Genomic DNA, 18,593 nt, shown 5'->3' on the forward strand with positions numbered 1-18,593 from the left:
ACTGCACATTTTATGTGCACTTTTTTTTCCAAGTTTGACCCAGAAACCACTGGTGAAACGTCTTATTCTGCTTTTATCCTTCTCTGTTTACAAAATATCCTAATGACACTCAAGACAGTGTAGCACTGCTGCATTTATTACACTGACAGCGAGCAGACCTTCCTTCTGAGACTTCCTTGTTGCTGTAGTGACAGCGCACGCTAGCCATGGAAAAACGAGTGGACGGGGAAAACCTCTGGAAACTTGCATGCTCTTTCACTGAGTCATGCCTCCTGCAATCCAAAACCCACATTTCAGGATCTACCAATGGCGCACTCATGTTTTACTACATGCTGTTAGCAGACAGATGCTATAACTCAAAACGATAAGGTCACGTTTTACTGATTTGGAGCCATTATGGACTCTTTAGAGCTGAGCTGTCAGACTCCTACTGAGTTTAACCTTCTTATTTTATTTACCATTTGACTCATAATTACCGAAGCCTCTTTGTGTTCAGTTTAGTGTATTATAAGATGGGAAGACAAATTTTCACAGAGTTTGAAACTCTTGATTTGGAGAATGTAACTTTGCAACAGAATATTCTGTATATTTGTGATTTATTCTGTCCACATTCACTGGATATGAGCAATCGCGCACTCTGATTGAATACTCTACTACCATGCTATCAGCTCATATACCGTGAGTAGAGAAAAACAAAATGGCTGAGCGTGTTGCTGAACCAACCGAGGACGAAATAAAAACTCGAAAATAAACCCCCAAAAAAAGCAACAAAATATGGAATGAAAGTATTTGATGGTAAGAACGTGTATATCCCCCCCCAAGAATAATTATTATCGCAGGTGGCACTACGGTGGTGTAGTGGTTAGCGCTGTCGCCTCACAGAAAGAAGGTCCTGGGTTTGAGCCCCAGGGCCGGCGAGGGCCCTTCTGTGTGGAGTTTGCATGTTCTCCCTGTGTCCGCGTGGGTTTCCTCCGGGTGCTCCGGTTTCCCCCACAGTCCAAAGACATGCAGGTTAGGCTAATTGGTGACTCTAAATTGACCGTCGGTGTGAATGTGAGTGTGAATGGTTGTCTGTGTCTATGGCCAAGTTTACATTAGACCGTATCTGTGTCGTTTTCTTCGCGGATGCACTGTCCATTTACATTAAAACGCCTGGAAACGCCGGGAAACGGGAATCCGCCAGGGTCCACGTATTCAATCCAGATCGTATCTGGTCCGGTGCTGTGTAAACATTGAGAATACGCGAATACGCTGTGCTGAGCTCTAGCTGGCGTCGTCATTGGACAACGTCACTGTGACATCCACCTTCCTGATTCGCTGGCGTTGGTCATGTGACGCGACTGCTGAAAAACGGCGCGGACTTCCGCCTTGTATCACCTTTCATTAAAGAGTATAAAAGTATGAAAATACTGCAAATACTGATGCAAATACTGCCCATTGTGTAGTTATGATTGTCTTTAGGCTTGCCATCCTTCCACTTGCAAGTGGTAAGTGACGCGCATGCCCGACATGCACTGAGATCACACACACAGCGGCTCAGTCCCAAATCACTGCTCGTGCACTTCACTCACGCGCTCTGTGAGCTGCGCAGGGCCGGAGTGCGCACCCTCCAGAGGGCACTCGCTGTTCAGGGCGGAGTGATTTGGAGCGCAGGATGCGTATCCGTGTATTGGCGTTGCTATGTGCACGCAAATTGTGTATTGGCGTTGCTGTGTGCACACTAATCGTTTTAAAAACGTTAATCTGATGATCCGCTGATACGGTCTAATGTAAACCCCACCTATGTGTCAGCCCTGTGATGACCTGGCGACTTGTCCAGGGTGTACCCCACCTCTCACCCATAGTTAGCTGGGATAGGCTCCAGCTTGCCCACGACCCTGTGCAGGATAAGCGGCTACAGATAATGGATGAATGGCTATTATTATCGCATTTTTCACAAATTGCTACTGTCTTTTCCGCCAGTTTGTTTACATTCTAAGCAAAAATGATTTTGTCGGACGTTTTCTGTAAAGTTTTTTATTTATCGAATTTGCAAAAAATAAAAATGCTGTTTCTCAAAATCCAGTGAATGTGGAAAGGATAATACAATTATTCCACTCAGTCTCATCATACATGGCTTATAGCCAACGTCATCGTTGGCTATCAGCTCATGTACGCCTTGATTTTGTGGCATAACTCTGAAATGTTCCATGAATATTCTAGCATTTTTCTTTTTTCAACTTGACTTCTGTTTATGGGCGGCACGGTGGTGTAGTGGTTAGCGCTGTCGCCTCACAGCAAGAAGGTCCTGGGTTCGAGCCCCGGGGCCGGCGAGGGCCTTTCTGTGTAGAGTTTGCATGTTCTCCCCGTGTCCGCGTGGGTTTCCTCCGGGTGCTCCGGTTTCCCCCACAGTCCAAAGACATGCAGGTTAGGTTAACTGGTGACTCTAAATTGACCGTAGGTGTGAATGTGAGTGTGAATGGTTGTCTGTGTCTATGTGTCGGCCCTGTGATGACCTGGTGACTTGTCCAGGGTGTACCCCGCCTTTCGCCCGTAGTCAGCTGGGATAGGCTCCAGCTTGCCTGCGACCCTGTAGAAGGATAAAGCGGCTAGAGATAATGAGATGAGATGAGACTTCTGTTTACCACATCTGGAATGTATGGGAAATTACGACATAACAAGAATTTAGCAGGTATCATTGCCATCTCACAGCTCCAGGGTCCCTGGTTCCATCATGAGTTTGGTTTACTGTCTGTGTGGAGTTTCACGTGCTCTCCTCGTGTCTGTATGGGTTTCGTTCACGTTCTCTGGTTTCCTCCAAACTCGCAAAGTCACATCAGTAGGTGGACTGGCTACTCTAAGTTGTGTCTGTAGTGTCTTGTGATGGGCTGGTGTCCCAACCGGGATTGTAATTCCTGCCTCACACCCAGTGTTCCCTGGAAACGCTCTCTATCCACCTCAGCTCGAACCAGGATAAAGCACTTATTAGAGATGAATCAATGACCTCTTTGTACTGAGGAAGGAATGGAAAGCCTGCTTTCTAGAAGCTTAAAATTGAAGTCTAAATGCAGTTTCACGCTTTGTTCAGAGAAACTTGCTGAAATTCTTGTCTGTGGTAATTGTAACATCTCTCTCTTTTTGCTCTTCTGGGAGAAACCCATAATAGTGCTCTGTATAACCCTACAACAGGCTTTCCTTTTCAGAAAATGTGCAGAGCTTGAACTGTTAACCATTCACTGAACCTTTGAAAGGTTGCAAAATTCTGGATTATTTCTTTAAAATTGCACGTTCACATATCCTGCTTACTGTGCGATTCCCTTTCAGAGTGTCCAGCATTCAGCACCAGCTGGCCAAGTTGGACAGCGAGAGCTGGTCAGGACGTGCCGAGGCCGATCGGGATCGTGACTGTCTGCAGCTGCTGAAGGAGAAGGAGGCACTCTTGCAGGAGCTGACCCTCCTCAGTGAGCAGCATCACCCCCCGGAGGTGCTAATCCAGCTTGAGGAGGAGAGACACAGGCTGGAGGAGGAGGTGCAGAAAGCTCAGAGATCACAGAGCCAGGGGGCCAACCAAAGGTCAGCATCCAAACGCTCAGCTAAGTAAGGTGACGTGTTTTGAGATGACACTGCAGTCATAAGAATGTTCTGTTTTCTTGGACTGCACGTGGGTTAACTGCTGCCTGTAATGAACAAACGCAAGAGTCTCCATGATAAGAGAGACTTCTTGTTATCAGCAAGAAGACACAGAAGAGCAGTAAACATTTGAGATTGCATTCCAAGCCATCATCATGGAGGCGTTGTTGTTGTGCATCACAATCACTCAGCCATGGTGGTCTAGTATAGATGCTTTTGAGTAAATAAAGGCACCCTCATTGCCTCAGCAGGAGCACAGGCGCTGCTCATGAGGAATTGTAGTGTGGCTTCAGTAAAATATTCATAAAAGGTTTTCATGAGAAAATGTCATTTGACACTATATGCATATTCATTAAGGCATTTAAAGTCACAGTAAAGGCCTCTGCATGCTCTTGCGACAAGGCTTTCGCAGATAGCTTTTCGCAGACAGTTGTAATTTATCGTTGAGAGGGGAGTAATAGGCGTGCGCGATGTTATTCACTGCCACAACGCAAGGGGACGCGAAGTCGCGAAATCGCTAGGAGTAGTTGGTGGGTGTGGTTAGTGGAGTGTTTATCCTCCGGTTACTTATAATGACTAGAACTGGAGTCGTATAGATGTACGTACTTCCTCACTTCCTCGATCAACCGCTCTTCGTGCTGCTCCATCTTCGCTCGTGTTTTTAAAAATGCCGGTCGTGAAAACAAACCAAACCGGGAAAGTAGGGAAGCGGAAGTGCGTGTACAGCGGATGTAGAGTGGACCAATCAGAGCCCTCTTGTCTGCGACGCTGTCTGCGAGGCTTCTGCGGTGGTCACAATTTTTGGGAGGTGCGCGCAGAGCGTCTGCGAAGGTGGGGGGGGCTACGCAGATGCTGTCTGGGATGCTATCTGCGAGGACTGGGTTGTCAGCATAAATTTGCCTTGAGTGTGTGTGTGTGTGTGTGAGTCGTACAGTACATGAGCTGACAGCCGACGAGATGCGCAGCGCTGTGTTAGCTATAAGCCATGTACAACAAGATTGAGTGGAATAATTGTTTTATTCTATCCACATTCACTGGATTTTGAGAAACGGAGCATTTTTATTTTTAGCTAATTCAATAAATAAAAACTTTATACAAAACGTCCAGCAAAATCATTTCCGCTTAGGCTATACGATTGCTCATATTCTTAAAAACCTATCGATGGCTGCACAAATTGACTTTAGTGTTGTTTTTTTGTAGAAAGTGCCGTCTCGCTGTCGTGCCGAGGTATAGAATAGCTTTAGACATTTATTTATTTCTTCCTTGGACATTTCGGTGATGTACTGTAATTTTCTATTTTTTGTAATTTGTAATTTTACTGTATTTTTCCGTTGTTTTTACGGAAAAATACTGGCAGCTGTGGTTGCCAGAATAATCCTGTTAAAAATACAGTGAAATGTAAACAACATTACAGAATAACTTGTACATTTCACTGGGATTCCATGTACAATTAATGATAACTAAATGTATATTTTACAGGTGTTCAATGTACAATAATCAATACATAACTGTTAATTTTACGGATATTCATTGTACAATAAACAATGATTCAAAATGATGGTTACAAGCAATGATCTACTAGGCGGATTTTTTGGGGGGGGCTTTTTTCACCTTTATTGGATAGGACAGTGTAGAGACAGGAAATGAGCTGGAGAGAGAGACGGGGAGGGATCGGGAAATGACCTTGGGTCGGAATCGAACCCGGGTCCCCGGATTCATGGTATGGCGCCTTAGTCAACTGAGCCACGATGGTGGGCATTTTTTTATTTTTTTAACAGGGCAATGATGTAATTTTAACTATCACATTCTGTTTTAGTATTACAGTTTGTCTGTGTTTAAACTACAACAATTTTTAAATTCTACAAAAAAATATGATCAATTCAACATATTCTTACTGTTAAATTAACAGTGGTATTTGGTTAGGAGTTCTACAGTATATTGATGTAAATTACACACTGCTTCATTGTTTTTGTATTTACAGTTTTTTTATGTCATGATTTTACATAAATTCACTTAATTCTACGGACATTTTTTACAGTGCAGCAAATTGACAGCATTTTTCACAAATTGCTGCTACAATAATAATTCTTGAAAAATAATTTTAAAAAAGATATGTTCTTACCATCTATACTTTTTATTCCATATTTTGTTGCCTTGGGCGGCACGGTGGTGTAGTGGTTAGCACTGTCGCCTCACAGCAAGAAGGTCCGGGTTCGAGCCCCATGGCTGGCGAGGGGCTTTCTGTGCAGAGTTTGCATGTTCTCCCCGTGTCCGCGTGGGTTTCCTCCGGGTGCTCCGGTTTCCCCCACAGTCCAAAGACATGCAGGTTAGGTTAACTGGTGACTCTAAATTGACCGTAAGTGTGAATGGTTGTCTGTGTCTATGTGTCAGCCCTGTGATGACCTGGCGACTTGTCCAGGGTGTACCCTGCCTTTCGCCCGTAGTCAGCTGGGATAGGCTCCAGCTTGCCTGCGACCCTGTAGAACAGGATAAAGCGGCTAGAGATAATGAGATGAGATTTTGTTGCCTTTTTTTGGTTGGTTTTTTTTTTATTTTTGGGGGGGTTGTTTTCAAGTAGAGTTTTTATTTCGTCCTCGGTTGGTTCAGCAATACGCTCCACCATTTTGTTTTTCTCTACTCATGGTTTATGAGCTGATAGCCTAGTAGCAGAGTAGCCAATCAGAGTGCGCGATTGCTCATATCTAGTGAATGTGGAGATTTTTATATGATGTATATGAGATATATTTGAGATATATATATATATATATATATATATATATATATATATATATATATATATATTTTATTTTTTTTTTTTTTTTTTTTTAATATAGCGTGAAAGTAAAATATTTATCATGGTTAATAAACCAATAGAAATGTTAAAGAACATGGATTGGGACCAGTCTGGATTAAATGTTTGTCAGAAAGATGTGGGGAATCTGTTTAATTGTTTAGTAACTAGATGAATAATCACTATGTAAACCTGCAGTGAGTAACATGGCCGATGGGGAAATTTTGGGAAAAAATAAATTTAAGTAAAATATTCTAAGAGATGTAGCGGCTGATCCAGCTGCTGTCAAGAAGCAGGATTTGTTTGGGGTTCTCATCCCCCCCACCCCGTGATACATTTGCTGAAATTGATGCAACTCTAGTTTTGTGTTAAACACAACTGTGAAGCAATTAAGCACTTTGCTAATCTACAACTGGAATGAATTAATTCAGACTGCATTCACACTGTGTGTGTGTGTGTGTGTGTGTGTGTGTGTGTGTGTGTGTGTGTGTGTGTGTGTGTGTTCACATGTACATAGGATACTGCAGCAAGAGAAGAGGAACGTGTTACTGAGACAATTGGAGGAGGCGACCCGCATCACAACCTATCTCCACTCTCAACTCAAGAGGTGTGTTCTACACATACATGCATATGTCTGCTTGGACTTGAGGAAGTCTTGACACTCCAGTTGATTACTAGACATTACATTGCAAAGACTATGTAATCGTTTAGTGCTGGTTCATTTTCTCACAGCAATGACATGACGTGGTAGTGTGTTTTTTGCTGGTACTAATGCATCAGGCACAACAGCTTTCCCTCAAAGTGCCAGAGGGAGCAACCTTTTGGCCTGTGATGTGTTCTCAGAAGTCTGGCTTGTAAGAGTATGGAGTGTTTCAAAGCCCACCGCTACAGATTATACACATGTACCAACATCTCGCACACTATCATGGCAGTATCACAGCGATGTGAAGATGACCCAAACAATTGTAATTGTATGTTACAGTAATATTATTTCATTAGTTGGGGTAGTCATAAGTAAGCTTATATTTCCTCTTGTCTCTCTTCCCAGTCTCTCAGCCAGCACCCTGACCATGTCCTCCAGCAGCAGCCGTGGTTCTCTGGCCTCAAGTCGGGGCTCGTTAGCATCTAGCCGCGGCTCTCTGAGCTCTCTCAGCTTTACTGACATCTATGGTGTGCCCCAATATGACCGCCAGGAGGCTTGCCTGGACGTTCCGGAGTCCATGTGGCGCTACCCCATGCCTGTGGAGCCTTCCTGCAGAGATGTGTCGTCTGTGCTAGGGCCCAAACGGGTTCACGAGGCTCCGCAGTCTCTCACCTCCCTCTCATCGCGCTCTTCTCTCTCCTCCCTCTCTCCCCCGAGCTCTCCTATGGACACACCATACCACTCAGGCCCTCCGGACTGCCCCCTGACACAAATGACTGAGGAGTATATGGAGCTAGCCGGCCGTGGCCTGGTGATAGAGGGCCTTCGGGGCCAAAGCCACACTCAAACCCAGCAATTAGCTGCTCTACCAGGAGAAGGAGAGGCAGGAGGCTCTACAACAGCTCACCTCTTGGAGGTCAAGGGTAGTCGAGATGGTGGTGTTCAGGGCCTGTACAGCTCTGCAGGTGAGGAATGACGTATCGGAATAAAATCACCTTGGTACAGTCGTCTTCAGTTTTCAGCAGGTTTAGTTTTTGGAAAATGTTGACAGAATTAGAGAAAAGTGACAAGTTGTATAGTTGAATGCAAAAGTTTACACCCCCTTCATGTTCTGAGTAAGTTTAAGGCCCAATCCCAATTCTAATTTCTACCCCTCCCCCTTCCCCTCCGCCTTCCCCTTGGCCCTTCCCCTTGAAACTGAGCTACAAGGGATAGGGCTTGAAATTCAACCCTTACGTATTGGGATAGCCCTTCAACGATCGCATACGTCATCGCGTACCTCCGTCAGCGTTTACGTTAGCAAAACGCGACCAAATGCGTCATTGGCTGCGACCAGCCGCTACAGTCAGAGCCAGAACAGAAATCTCTGCTGGCAGGGTGTGATTTGTTAACTAACACCACTGAATGGGATATCTTTGGCGCTTCGTGCACCACATCCGACAGAATGAGGTGTCAGAACACTCATGTAAACAATAAAAGCGAGAATAACAGAACAAAACGTACGCAGTAAAGCAACCGAAAACAATACTCACTCCCAAAGCTTTTTAGCAGCAGCTTGGATTTCAGAAATCGCTGCTCATTCTCAGCTCGAAAGCGAATCAAGCGGCGTGTTTCCTCTGGATAGCAACTTAAAACACGTAAATAATGGAGAAAATACATTTATGACAATCTTTCGCCGCGGGAACCGCCATCTTTCTGAAATCCGCATGAAATCTTGCTGAAATCCGCATGGCATTGTGGGAAATCACTCAAACCCCTTCGTTCGGAGTCAGCTCCAGGAAAATCTCCGTTTGGAGGGGTACAGAAGCCCTACCCCTTCCCCTACCCCTCCGCGTTAACTGGGATTGGGATACCCCTACCCCTTCACGTGAATGCGCAAAATGGAGGGGAAGGGCCAAGGGGTTGGTCCAAGGGGTGAAATGGGATTCGGCCTAAAAATAAAAAAAGATGACAAATCTACCTCTATTTCATAGTTTATCACAAAAGCAAATAATAGTCCCTGGTCGACTGTGTTAATTGTTAATGTCCTGGTGTGTGTGTGTGTGTGTGTGTGTGGAGATGCAGGAGTGACTCTACGCTCTAACAGTGTGAAGCGGAGCAGCCGCCGTAGGGCTCGACGCGTCTCTGCCGGCATGAACGAAGACGTTTTAGCCACGGACAGTGGCGTGTTTGAGGCCTGGAGCAGAAGGTTAGAGTGGCATTTTAACACACACACACACACAAAATACAAAGAAACTCAAAATGCACATAAAGGAATATTTGCCAAGCATAACTTTTGTGACCTTGCAGTCATCCATGATGCGAGGTTTCGAAGAGCATGAAGCTCAGGCAAAGAGATGCTCCCCAGTCATGCTGTGTTTTCAGACTCAAAACCTGGGACATTATTGGCCATATTTATTAATAATATTAAGACTTATTCCAGACCTCCAGCATTCTAATGATCTTTTACCAAAATGCTCCTTAATCTGTACTTTCATCATTTGTCTTATAACACAGAATGTGGCATACTGTATAATGAATTCACCATATAATGGATTTCTATAATAATTTCTTGCATAAAATGTCTCTGGTTAAAATGGAGAATTGACATCAAGCACCCCTGGAAATATAGATTTGAAAAAAGTCTGTTTAGTCTGCAGCTAAATTCTGACAAACAGCCAAAAACTACAAAAAATCTGTTTTTGGCCAGCTTTTGGTTTTTCTCTCTATAATACATTTCACACTAGAAGTGTCTTACATCATGAATACAACCTGAATTGCAAAAAAAGCTGAGACACTGTGCAAAATAATAAAAACGGAATGCATGGTTTACAAATCATGGAAACCTACAACAATATCAGATGTTGAAACTGAGAAATGTTATTGTCTTTTGAAAAAATAAATGCTCATTTTGAATTTGATGCCAGCAACACATTTCCAAAAAACTTGGGACAGGGACATGTTATTTACCACGGTGTTGCATTGCCTTTTCTTTTAACAACACTCTGTAAACATTTGGGAACTGAAGAGACCAATTGCTGTAGTTTTGAAAGAGAAATGATCTACAATTTCAGTTGCTCAACACTTCAAGGTCTCCTTTGTCCTATTTTACACTTCATAATGCACCAGATGTTTTCAATGGGAGACAGGTCTGTACTGCAGGCAGGTCAGTTTAGCACCTGGACTCTTTTACTATGGAGCCATGCAGTTGTAATACATGCAAAATGCAATTAGGCATTGTCTTGCTGAAATAAGCAAGGCCTTTCCTGAAAACAATGTTGTCTGGATGGCAGCATATTGCTCTGAAACGTGTATATATCATTCAGCATTAATGATGCCTTCCCAGATGTACAGGCTCCCCATGTCATGTACACTAATGCACCCTCAGATGCTGGCTTTTGAACTGTGCACTGATAACAAGCTGGATGGTTCCTCTTCTCTTTGGTCCAGGGGACATGGTGTCCCTGATTTCTAAAAAGAATTTCAAATTTAGATTCATCAGACCACAGGACAGTTTTCCACTTCGCCTCAGTCCATCATGAAAGCGCTCCGGCCCAGACAGCCCATGCAGCATTCCTGAGCCCATACAGTGATTTCCACTACAGAATTGTCTGCTTTTAATGCAGTGTCTCCTGAGGGCCCGAAGATCCCAGGCATCAAATGTCAGTTTTCAGCCTTGTCTCTTGCATACATTGATTTCTCCAGATTCTCTGAATTTTTTAATGATGTTATGTACCATAGATGATGTGATCCCCAAATTCTTTGCAATTTTACATTGAGGAACGTTATTCTTAAATTGTTGCACTGTTTGCCCACATAGTCTTTCACAGAGCGGTGAACCCCTCCCCATCTTTACTTTTGAGAGACTCCGCCTCTCTGGGATGCTCTTTTTATACCCAATCATGTTATTGACCCTGTTGGCAATTAACCAAATTAGATGGGTTTTTTTTTACATTGCAGAACTTTTCCCGTCTTTTATTGTCCCTGTCCCAACTTTTTTGAAACATGTTGCTGACATCAAATTCAAAATGAGCGCATTTTTACCAAAAAAAAAAATTTCTCAATTACAACATTTGATATGCATCTTTGTACTGTTTCCAGTGAAATGTAGGGTTTCCAAGATTTTCAAATCATTGCATTCTGTTTTACGCAGCATCCCAACATTTTTGGAAACAGGGTTGTAAAATTTGTCCAATGTAGAGATGTTTTTGTTTACTTGTTTTTGCTATCTTCTTACAAAGGTCATGCTAGGTAAAGCGCTAGTTTAACAAACAGCAGTGCATGCGATCAGTCTGCTTAAGGATGTCCAAAACCTGGCTAAGTGTGATTTCGTTCTCATGCTGAATGATGTACTTGACATTATAGTTTCACGTTGTGCCAAATTAGTCATAAGCCTAACAGTTATGTTTGTAATAAGATACCAGCGGTTAATGTGACTGTGATGCTCCTTCAGTTCAGGAAAGGATGTAGTTTTCATGACCATATCTGTATTAGAAAATATAGATATTTCACCAGGGGCAGCACGGTGGTGTAGTGGTTAGCGCTGTCGCCTCACAGCAAGAAGGTCCGGGTTCGAGCCCCGTGGCCGACGAGGGCCTTTCTGTGTGGAGTTTGCATGTTCTCCCCGTGTCTGCGTGGGTTTCCTCCGGGTGCTCCGGTTTCCCCCACAGTCCAAAGACATGCAGGTTAGGTTAACTGGTGACTCTAAATTGACCGTAGGTGTGAATGTGAGTGTGAATGGTTGTCTGTGTCTATGTGTCAGCCCTGTGATGACCTGGCGACTTGTCCAGGGTGTACCCCGCCTTTCGCCCGTAGTCAGCTGGGATAGGCTCCAGCTTGCCTGCGACCCTGTAGAACAGGATAAAGCGGCTACAGATAATGAGATGAGATATTTCACCATATGAGGTTTTACCCCAAACATATGATTTTAAAAATAAGTGTCAACACCTCTCATCCGAAGTCAGCTGGGATTGTCTCTTGCTTCCACCACAATTATAGGTAATGGATGGATGGACCACAGTGTTTAACTAGCTTTAAACAGTTTAGCATTATTCCAGTTCCGACATATATTTTCATGAATGGTGAGAAGCTGCTTTGCACAGAGGTGTGAGGAACGTGTGAACCTGTGTGATCTACCTTCCATTTCTTGTGCTGTTTGAGAACTCCAAGAGCACATTAAGGATTTCTCTGGCAGCCTGCTGTAACCTACCAGAAATGCTACCAGATACGATGGTACTAGATTAGCCACGCAAAGCTGGTTCATGCCATGCACATGTTTCTTGGGTAAAAAAGAATCCCAGACCCTGTTCCAAAATGAGGTTCTCACACACGTTATAGGATATATTATTAATATAAAGTAATTTGGGTTATTTTTGGTTAATGTATGTGACTTTCTGTAGTGCCTGTTGATGTCTGTCTGTCTGTGTTTTGATCATTTTTGGCTAAATGGTTCTTCCCAGCAGGACAGAGGAGACAGACGAGGTCATGCTTAGTCGAGATACAATCAGCACTCCAGAATCCCCTCAGGTCCAGCTGGGACTCCTGTAAGCCTGTCTATCTCACCATTTTTCTCTATCTCTCACTCCATCTCTCCGGTTCTCTTTGTAGTTCATCATTCATCCCACAGTCATGTTTTGCTGCTCGGGATCATTTTCACTCTAAACTAATTTAGATAAAATTTAAAGACTCCTGATTATGGAACAGATTTTCAAATATTTTGAATTATGTAAACAACATTTTTTCCTGGTTTGTTCAAAATTGCAGTTAGACTTAAGTTGACTTTCTGTACTGAAACGCATTTTGGGGATGCACAGAAAGTTTTGGACAAAAGTTTAAAAAAAAAATCACTTTCCTCAAGGAAAATACCCACTACACGTTCTATTCACCATCTTAAAATATGACATCATGAACAATATCCAGAGTGCATGTAATAGTATTTAATCATAATATTAATAATGATAATAATAATAATAATAATACATCTGTTTTATATAGTGCTTTTCATGATATTCAAAGACGCTTTACAGGAGGTTCAAACATACACAGACAACAGATAAATAAGAAGGTGATCTGCAGGAAGGTGACGTGTCAAGTATCATATGTAGTCTTGAACAGGTGGGTTTTGAGATGGCGCTTGAAGGAAAGTAGTGTATCGGAGTTACGGATGGCCAGGGGGAGGGAGTTCCAGAGGGTAGGGGCAGCGATGGCGAAGGCTCTGTCTCCGAGGGTCCGGTACTTGGACGTGGTGATGGGAGTGAGGAGGTTGGCATCTGCAGAGCGTAGTCGGCGGGTGGGGGAGTGGCGATGGAGGAGATCAGTCAGGTACAAGGGTGCAAGGTTGTTGAGGGCCTTGTAGGTGATGAGGAGGATCTTGAAGTGTATGCGTTGTTTTATGGGAAGCCAGTGAAGTTGACGGAGGACAGGGCTGATATGTTCTCTGGAGGGGGAACGGGTGAGCAGCCGGGCAGCAGAGTTTTGAACATATTGTAGTTTTTGAAGAACAGTGGAGGGGAGGCCATACAGGATACTATTGCAGTAGTCGAGTCTGGAGGTGATTTAATTCATGCCTTTATGCCTCTGCAGCTGGGGTGGAAAGAGTAGGCCGCAGGCGTGCAATGTTTCGTAGGTGGAAGAAGGATGTTTTGGTTGCATGGTTAATGTGTGATTTGAAAGAGAGTGCAGGGTCCATGTAGATGCCAAGGTTTCTGACGAGGGGGGAGGGAGTGACAGAGTGACCATCGATACAGAGTGAGAAGTTCTGACAGGTGGGAAGGATGGATTTTGGGCCAAAGATGATAATCTCAGTTTTATTGCTGTTTAGTTTGAGAAAGTTGTGGTTCATCCAGGTTTTAATGTCAGTAAGGCAGTGAATGAGGGTGGAGAGGATATAATAATAATAATAATAATTACAGGTATGTGTTTACTTATGACTGCGTTTGGTTACGACTGACCAGTCGTAAACCGATCTGGTCGTAAGTCGGCCTATGTTAAATGAACGTGTGATGTGTAATGATATTGTAATCATCTTAGTCTTATTTTATCAACATTTTCTGATTTCATTACCTTGGCTCATTATTTGGTTTACTGTAAGTCAAACACTGCATACTACACTGCGTACAGTACAATTCGTTTAATATGTGCAAAACAAAAAATACGAACTACAGGTGTGAAAAATAGAAAACATTTTAGTTTGAAACATACCAAAATACAAATGTAAAACATAGCAAAATACAAAACTTAGTGACTGCTGGCATCACTGGTGCTTGGCTGTGGGTCGTCTACGTCATCATCAGCTGTTGCAGCGCTCGGGCTGGCGGGAGCATTTGCTCGTTTCATAAACCAGGAGCTGGGGCGGAAACTGTTGTACGCTGCGAGAGGCTGGATGCTGGGCGTTGCCAGGAGCTGGGGCGGAAACTGTCGTACGCTCAGCTAGCTCAGCTGGGAAACACTTGCCAATCATAACCAGACGGTCGTAAAGTCGATCGGTCGTAAGTTGCATAGGTCGTAAGTCGATGACTACCTGTATTATTATTATTATTATTATTATATAATTTACATAATACATTTAACATTTTTACGTTTCATGTTATTTTGTTTTCTTTTTGTCAGCACAGTTATGTGGAATATCATCATTTAAACAGTATTTTGAAGAATGAGACAAATGAAAACCCTAACACTCTGGCACAAATTTTAATTTAATTGATTTTTTTTTTCTACAGAAGTCTTTTTTTTTTTTTAAATTAAGGTTCTCATTTGACTCACCCTTGTAATATAATTATAAGCTTCACTAATATCAATAATAGAGTGCACTTTTATTACTGTGTAGTTTTTAAATCGAGCATTAATTGACTAATGCCTTTAATTCATTAATTTCTATTTTAAAAAGCAATAAAATTTCAGAGAGCCCTGAATTTCGCTTTCTATTTTGGCCAATGATTTTCATTTTGGTGCGTAATTTTTATATTTTAGATAACTGACATAATGTACTTATTTACTTTTAAATAACCAGAGAACTTTGGTTAGATAGATAGATGGAGATGGATAGATACTTTATTCATGCCTAAGGAATTATTATAACTAAATTATTATAACTTATTATTATTATAACTAAATATAATCCTTATTATAACTATAGCTGGTTATTATAACTAAATACTAATACTATATGAATAGTAATTGACAGCAGTTCTTAATGAACTTCAGTCATTAGGTCATTAAAAAAATGAGACGCCTTGACATGCACAGCGTTAAGAGTGATGTGACGTGTTGTTCATTGCCTCTGGCTCGGCACAGTGTTATTGATCTGATCAGGCCATTCTGGGTTCATTTCTGCAGGTATGATTCCAGTTCCATGTCTCTGCTGCTTCATGTGCTCCAAATGAGAAATCTGAACAAGGCCATTGTAAGAGATGGCTACAAAGTGTAAGTCTGATTTTATTTACACACAAGCTTGTGCAGTCAGAAAGGCTACTTCATGGCCATGATTAACTCTGTCGGTGTGCTTTTTTTTTTAAGTTTTGTGAAGGTGCACGTGTTGCCCGTGGACTCCAGTCGGCCGTGCACATACTACTGCTGCAAGGCCCAGGAGCCGCGCTCAACTCTCAGCTTTAACGAGGGTTTCCAGATCCTGCTGCCTGCAGGGGGCGCTCTCTCACACGCCCTGCATCTGCAGCTCTGTGCCCTCGGACCCCTCGGGCACGATGAACTACTGGTGAGACGAGAACGTACACACACTGTTAGTGAACTGCACAATTACAATCAATATTAGAAATAAGTGATCGTTTCCCATAAACACCACTTGCTTAGGTTTAAAGTCTAACCATCTCCGACAGTTCCCGACCTCTATACTAGTGGCTGATTGCATCGTGTGTGTGTGAGACAGGGCTCAGCTCAGGTGGCACTGGCTGATTGTGCGAGCGGCACGGAGATGATGTTCCAGTGGCACCGTGTGCAGCTGCTGCAGCAGGAGAACCACAGGGCTGAGCCTAGGAGCCTGTGCCAACCTGGACACAGTGTGGACGAGGAAGAGGAGGAAGATGAAGAGCGTACTAGAGCACAGGTAAGGACGTCGCTCACTGAGAACACTTAGCTCAAACTGTGCACACGTTCACTTTCTCTGATCCTCTCATACTGAGAGATGGCTCCTGTGTTCTGCGTGTCTGTAGGTGTCAGCGGTGGCTCAGCTGGATGAGGTGAAGAGAGAGCTGGATCTGAGCGAGGAGGAGCTCGAGAGGAAGGAAGAGCAGGGAGAGGCTGTGTCTGAGAGGTACCTTATTATGCAAAACACAATCTCTGAATGAAATTAAAATATACCTGAATATCTAAATATCCGTTTCACACAACATACAGTGATGCTTGAAAGTTTGTGAACTGAACCCTTGAGAATTTTCCATATTTCAACATAAATATGACCTAAAACATCATCAGATTTTCACACAAGTCCTAAAAGTAGATAAAGAGAACCCAGTTACACAAATGAGACAAAAATATTATACTTGCTCATTTATTTATTGAGGAAAATGATCCAATATTACATATCTGTGAGTGGCAAAAGTATGTGAACCTTTGCTTTCAGTATCTGGTGTGATCCCCTTGTGCAGCAATAACTGCAACCAAACGTTTCCGGTAACTGTTGATCAGTCCTGCACACCGGCTTGGAGGAATTTTAGCCCATTCCTCCGTACAGAACAGCTTCAACTCTGGGATGTTGGTGGGTTTCCTCACATGAACTGCTCGCTTCAGGTCCTTCCACAACATTTTGATTGGATTAAGGTCAGGACTTTGACTTGGCCATTCCAAAACATTAACTTTATTCTTCTTTAACCATTCTTTGGTAGAACGGCTTGTGTGCTTAGGGTCGTTGTCTTGCTGCATGACCCACCTTCTCTTGAGATTCAGTTCATGGACAGATGTCCTGACATTTTCCTTTAGAATTGGCTGGTATAATTCAGAATTCATTGTTCCATCAATGATGGCAAGCTGTCCTGGCCCAGATGCAGCAAAACAGGCCCAAACCATGATACTACCACCACCATGTTTCACAGATGGGATAAGGTTCTTATGCTGGAATACAGTGTTTTCCTTTCTCCAAACATAACGCTGCTCATTTAAACCAAAAAGTTCTATTTTGGTCTCATCCTTCCACAAAACATTTTTCCAATAGCCTTCTGGCTTGTCCATGTGATCTTTAGCAAACTGCAGACAAGCAGCAATGTTCTTTTTGGGCGGCACGGTGGTGTAGTGGTTAGCATGGTCGCCTCACAGCAAGAAGGTTCTAGGTTCGAACCCAGCGGCCGGCGAGGGCCTTTCTGTGTGGAGTTTGCATGTTCTGTCCGCGTGGGTGTGTTCCGGTTTCCCCTACAGTCCCAAGACGTGCAGGTTAACGTGGGGCGGCCTTGGGCTGAAGTGCCCTTGAGCAAGGTACCCTGTCTGCTCCCCGGGCGCTCTAGTGTGGCTGCCCACTGCTGTGTGTGTATGTGTGCGTGCGTGCGTGTGTTCACTGCTTCAGATGGGTTAAATGCAGAGGATAAATTTCACTGTGCTTGAAGTGTGCATGTGACAAACAAAGGTTTCTTCTTCTTTTTGGAGAGCAGTGGCTTTCTCCTTGCAACTCTGCCATGCACACCATTGTTGTTCAGTGTTCTCCTGATGGTGGACTCATGAACATTCTCTCACATTGGCTAATGTTAGGCCTTCAGTTGCTTAGAAGTTACCCTGGGGTCCTTTGTGGCTGACTATTATATGCCTTGCTCTTGGAGTGATCTTTGTGGGTCAACCACTCCTGGGGAGGGTAACAATGGTCTTGAATTTCCTCCATTTGTACACAATCTGTCTGGCTGTGGATTGGTGGAGTCCAAACTCTTTAGAGATGGTTTTGTAAACTTTTCCAGCCTGATGAGCATCAACAACGCTTTTTCTGAGGTCCTCAGGGAATCTCCTTTGTTCGTGCCATGATACACTTCCACAAACATGTGTTGTGAAGCTCGGGCTTTGATAGATCCCTGTTCTTTAAATAAAACAGGGTGCCCACTCACACCTGATTGTCATCCCATTGATTGAAAACACCTGACTCTAATTTCACCTTCAAATTAACTGCTAATCCTAGAGGTTCACATACTTTTGCCACTCACAGAGATGTAATATTGGCTCATTTTCCCCAATAAATAAATGAGCAGAGTATAATATTTTTGTCTCATTTGTTTAACTGGGTTCTCTGTATCTACTTTTAGGACTTGTGTGAAAATCTGATGATGTTTTAGGCCATATTTATGCAGAAATATAGAAAATTCTAAAGGGTTCACAAACTTTCAAGCACCACTGTATGCTTGTGTATAAATATGGTAATCTTTTAAAAATTCAAATCTGACACTGACTGAATTAGTACAGACCTCTGTGTGTTATACAGTGGTGCTTGAAAGTTTGTGAACCCTTTAGAATTTTCTATATTTCTGCATAAATATGACCTAAAACAACATCAGATTTTCACACAAGTCCTAAAAGTAGATAAAGAGAACCCAGTTAAACAGATGAGACAAAAATATTATACTTGGTCATTTATTTATTGAGGAAAAT

General features: G+C 43.0%; 1 protein-coding gene across 3 annotated transcripts in view; it reads left to right on the forward strand.

The window, feature by feature from the left end:
- The window catches only part of wwc3 (WWC family member 3), a 147,548-nt gene that overhangs the window by 113,777 nt on the left and 15,178 nt on the right, over window positions 1–18,593 (forward strand). For 2 of the 3 annotated variants that reach the window (XM_060919879.1, XM_060919877.1), the window contains exons 9-17: window positions 3,304–3,552; window positions 6,918–7,007; window positions 7,449–8,008; window positions 9,108–9,231; window positions 12,482–12,565; window positions 15,357–15,443; window positions 15,537–15,732; window positions 15,904–16,080; window positions 16,187–16,287. In XM_060919879.1, coding sequence (XP_060775862.1) covers window positions 3,304–3,552; window positions 6,918–7,007; window positions 7,449–8,008; window positions 9,108–9,231; window positions 12,482–12,565; window positions 15,357–15,443; window positions 15,537–15,732; window positions 15,904–16,080; window positions 16,187–16,287 — 1,668 coding nt within the window. The remainder of the gene's footprint in view (window positions 1–3,303; window positions 3,553–6,917; window positions 7,008–7,448; window positions 8,009–9,107; window positions 9,232–12,481; window positions 12,566–15,356; window positions 15,444–15,536; window positions 15,733–15,903; window positions 16,081–16,186; window positions 16,288–18,593) is intronic. The other variant, XM_060919878.1, reaches the window with a different exon arrangement.

The sequence above is a fragment of the Neoarius graeffei genome, chromosome 4 (assembly GCF_027579695.1).
Source record: "Neoarius graeffei isolate fNeoGra1 chromosome 4, fNeoGra1.pri, whole genome shotgun sequence".
Lineage (NCBI taxonomy): Eukaryota > Metazoa > Chordata > Actinopteri > Siluriformes > Ariidae > Neoarius > Neoarius graeffei.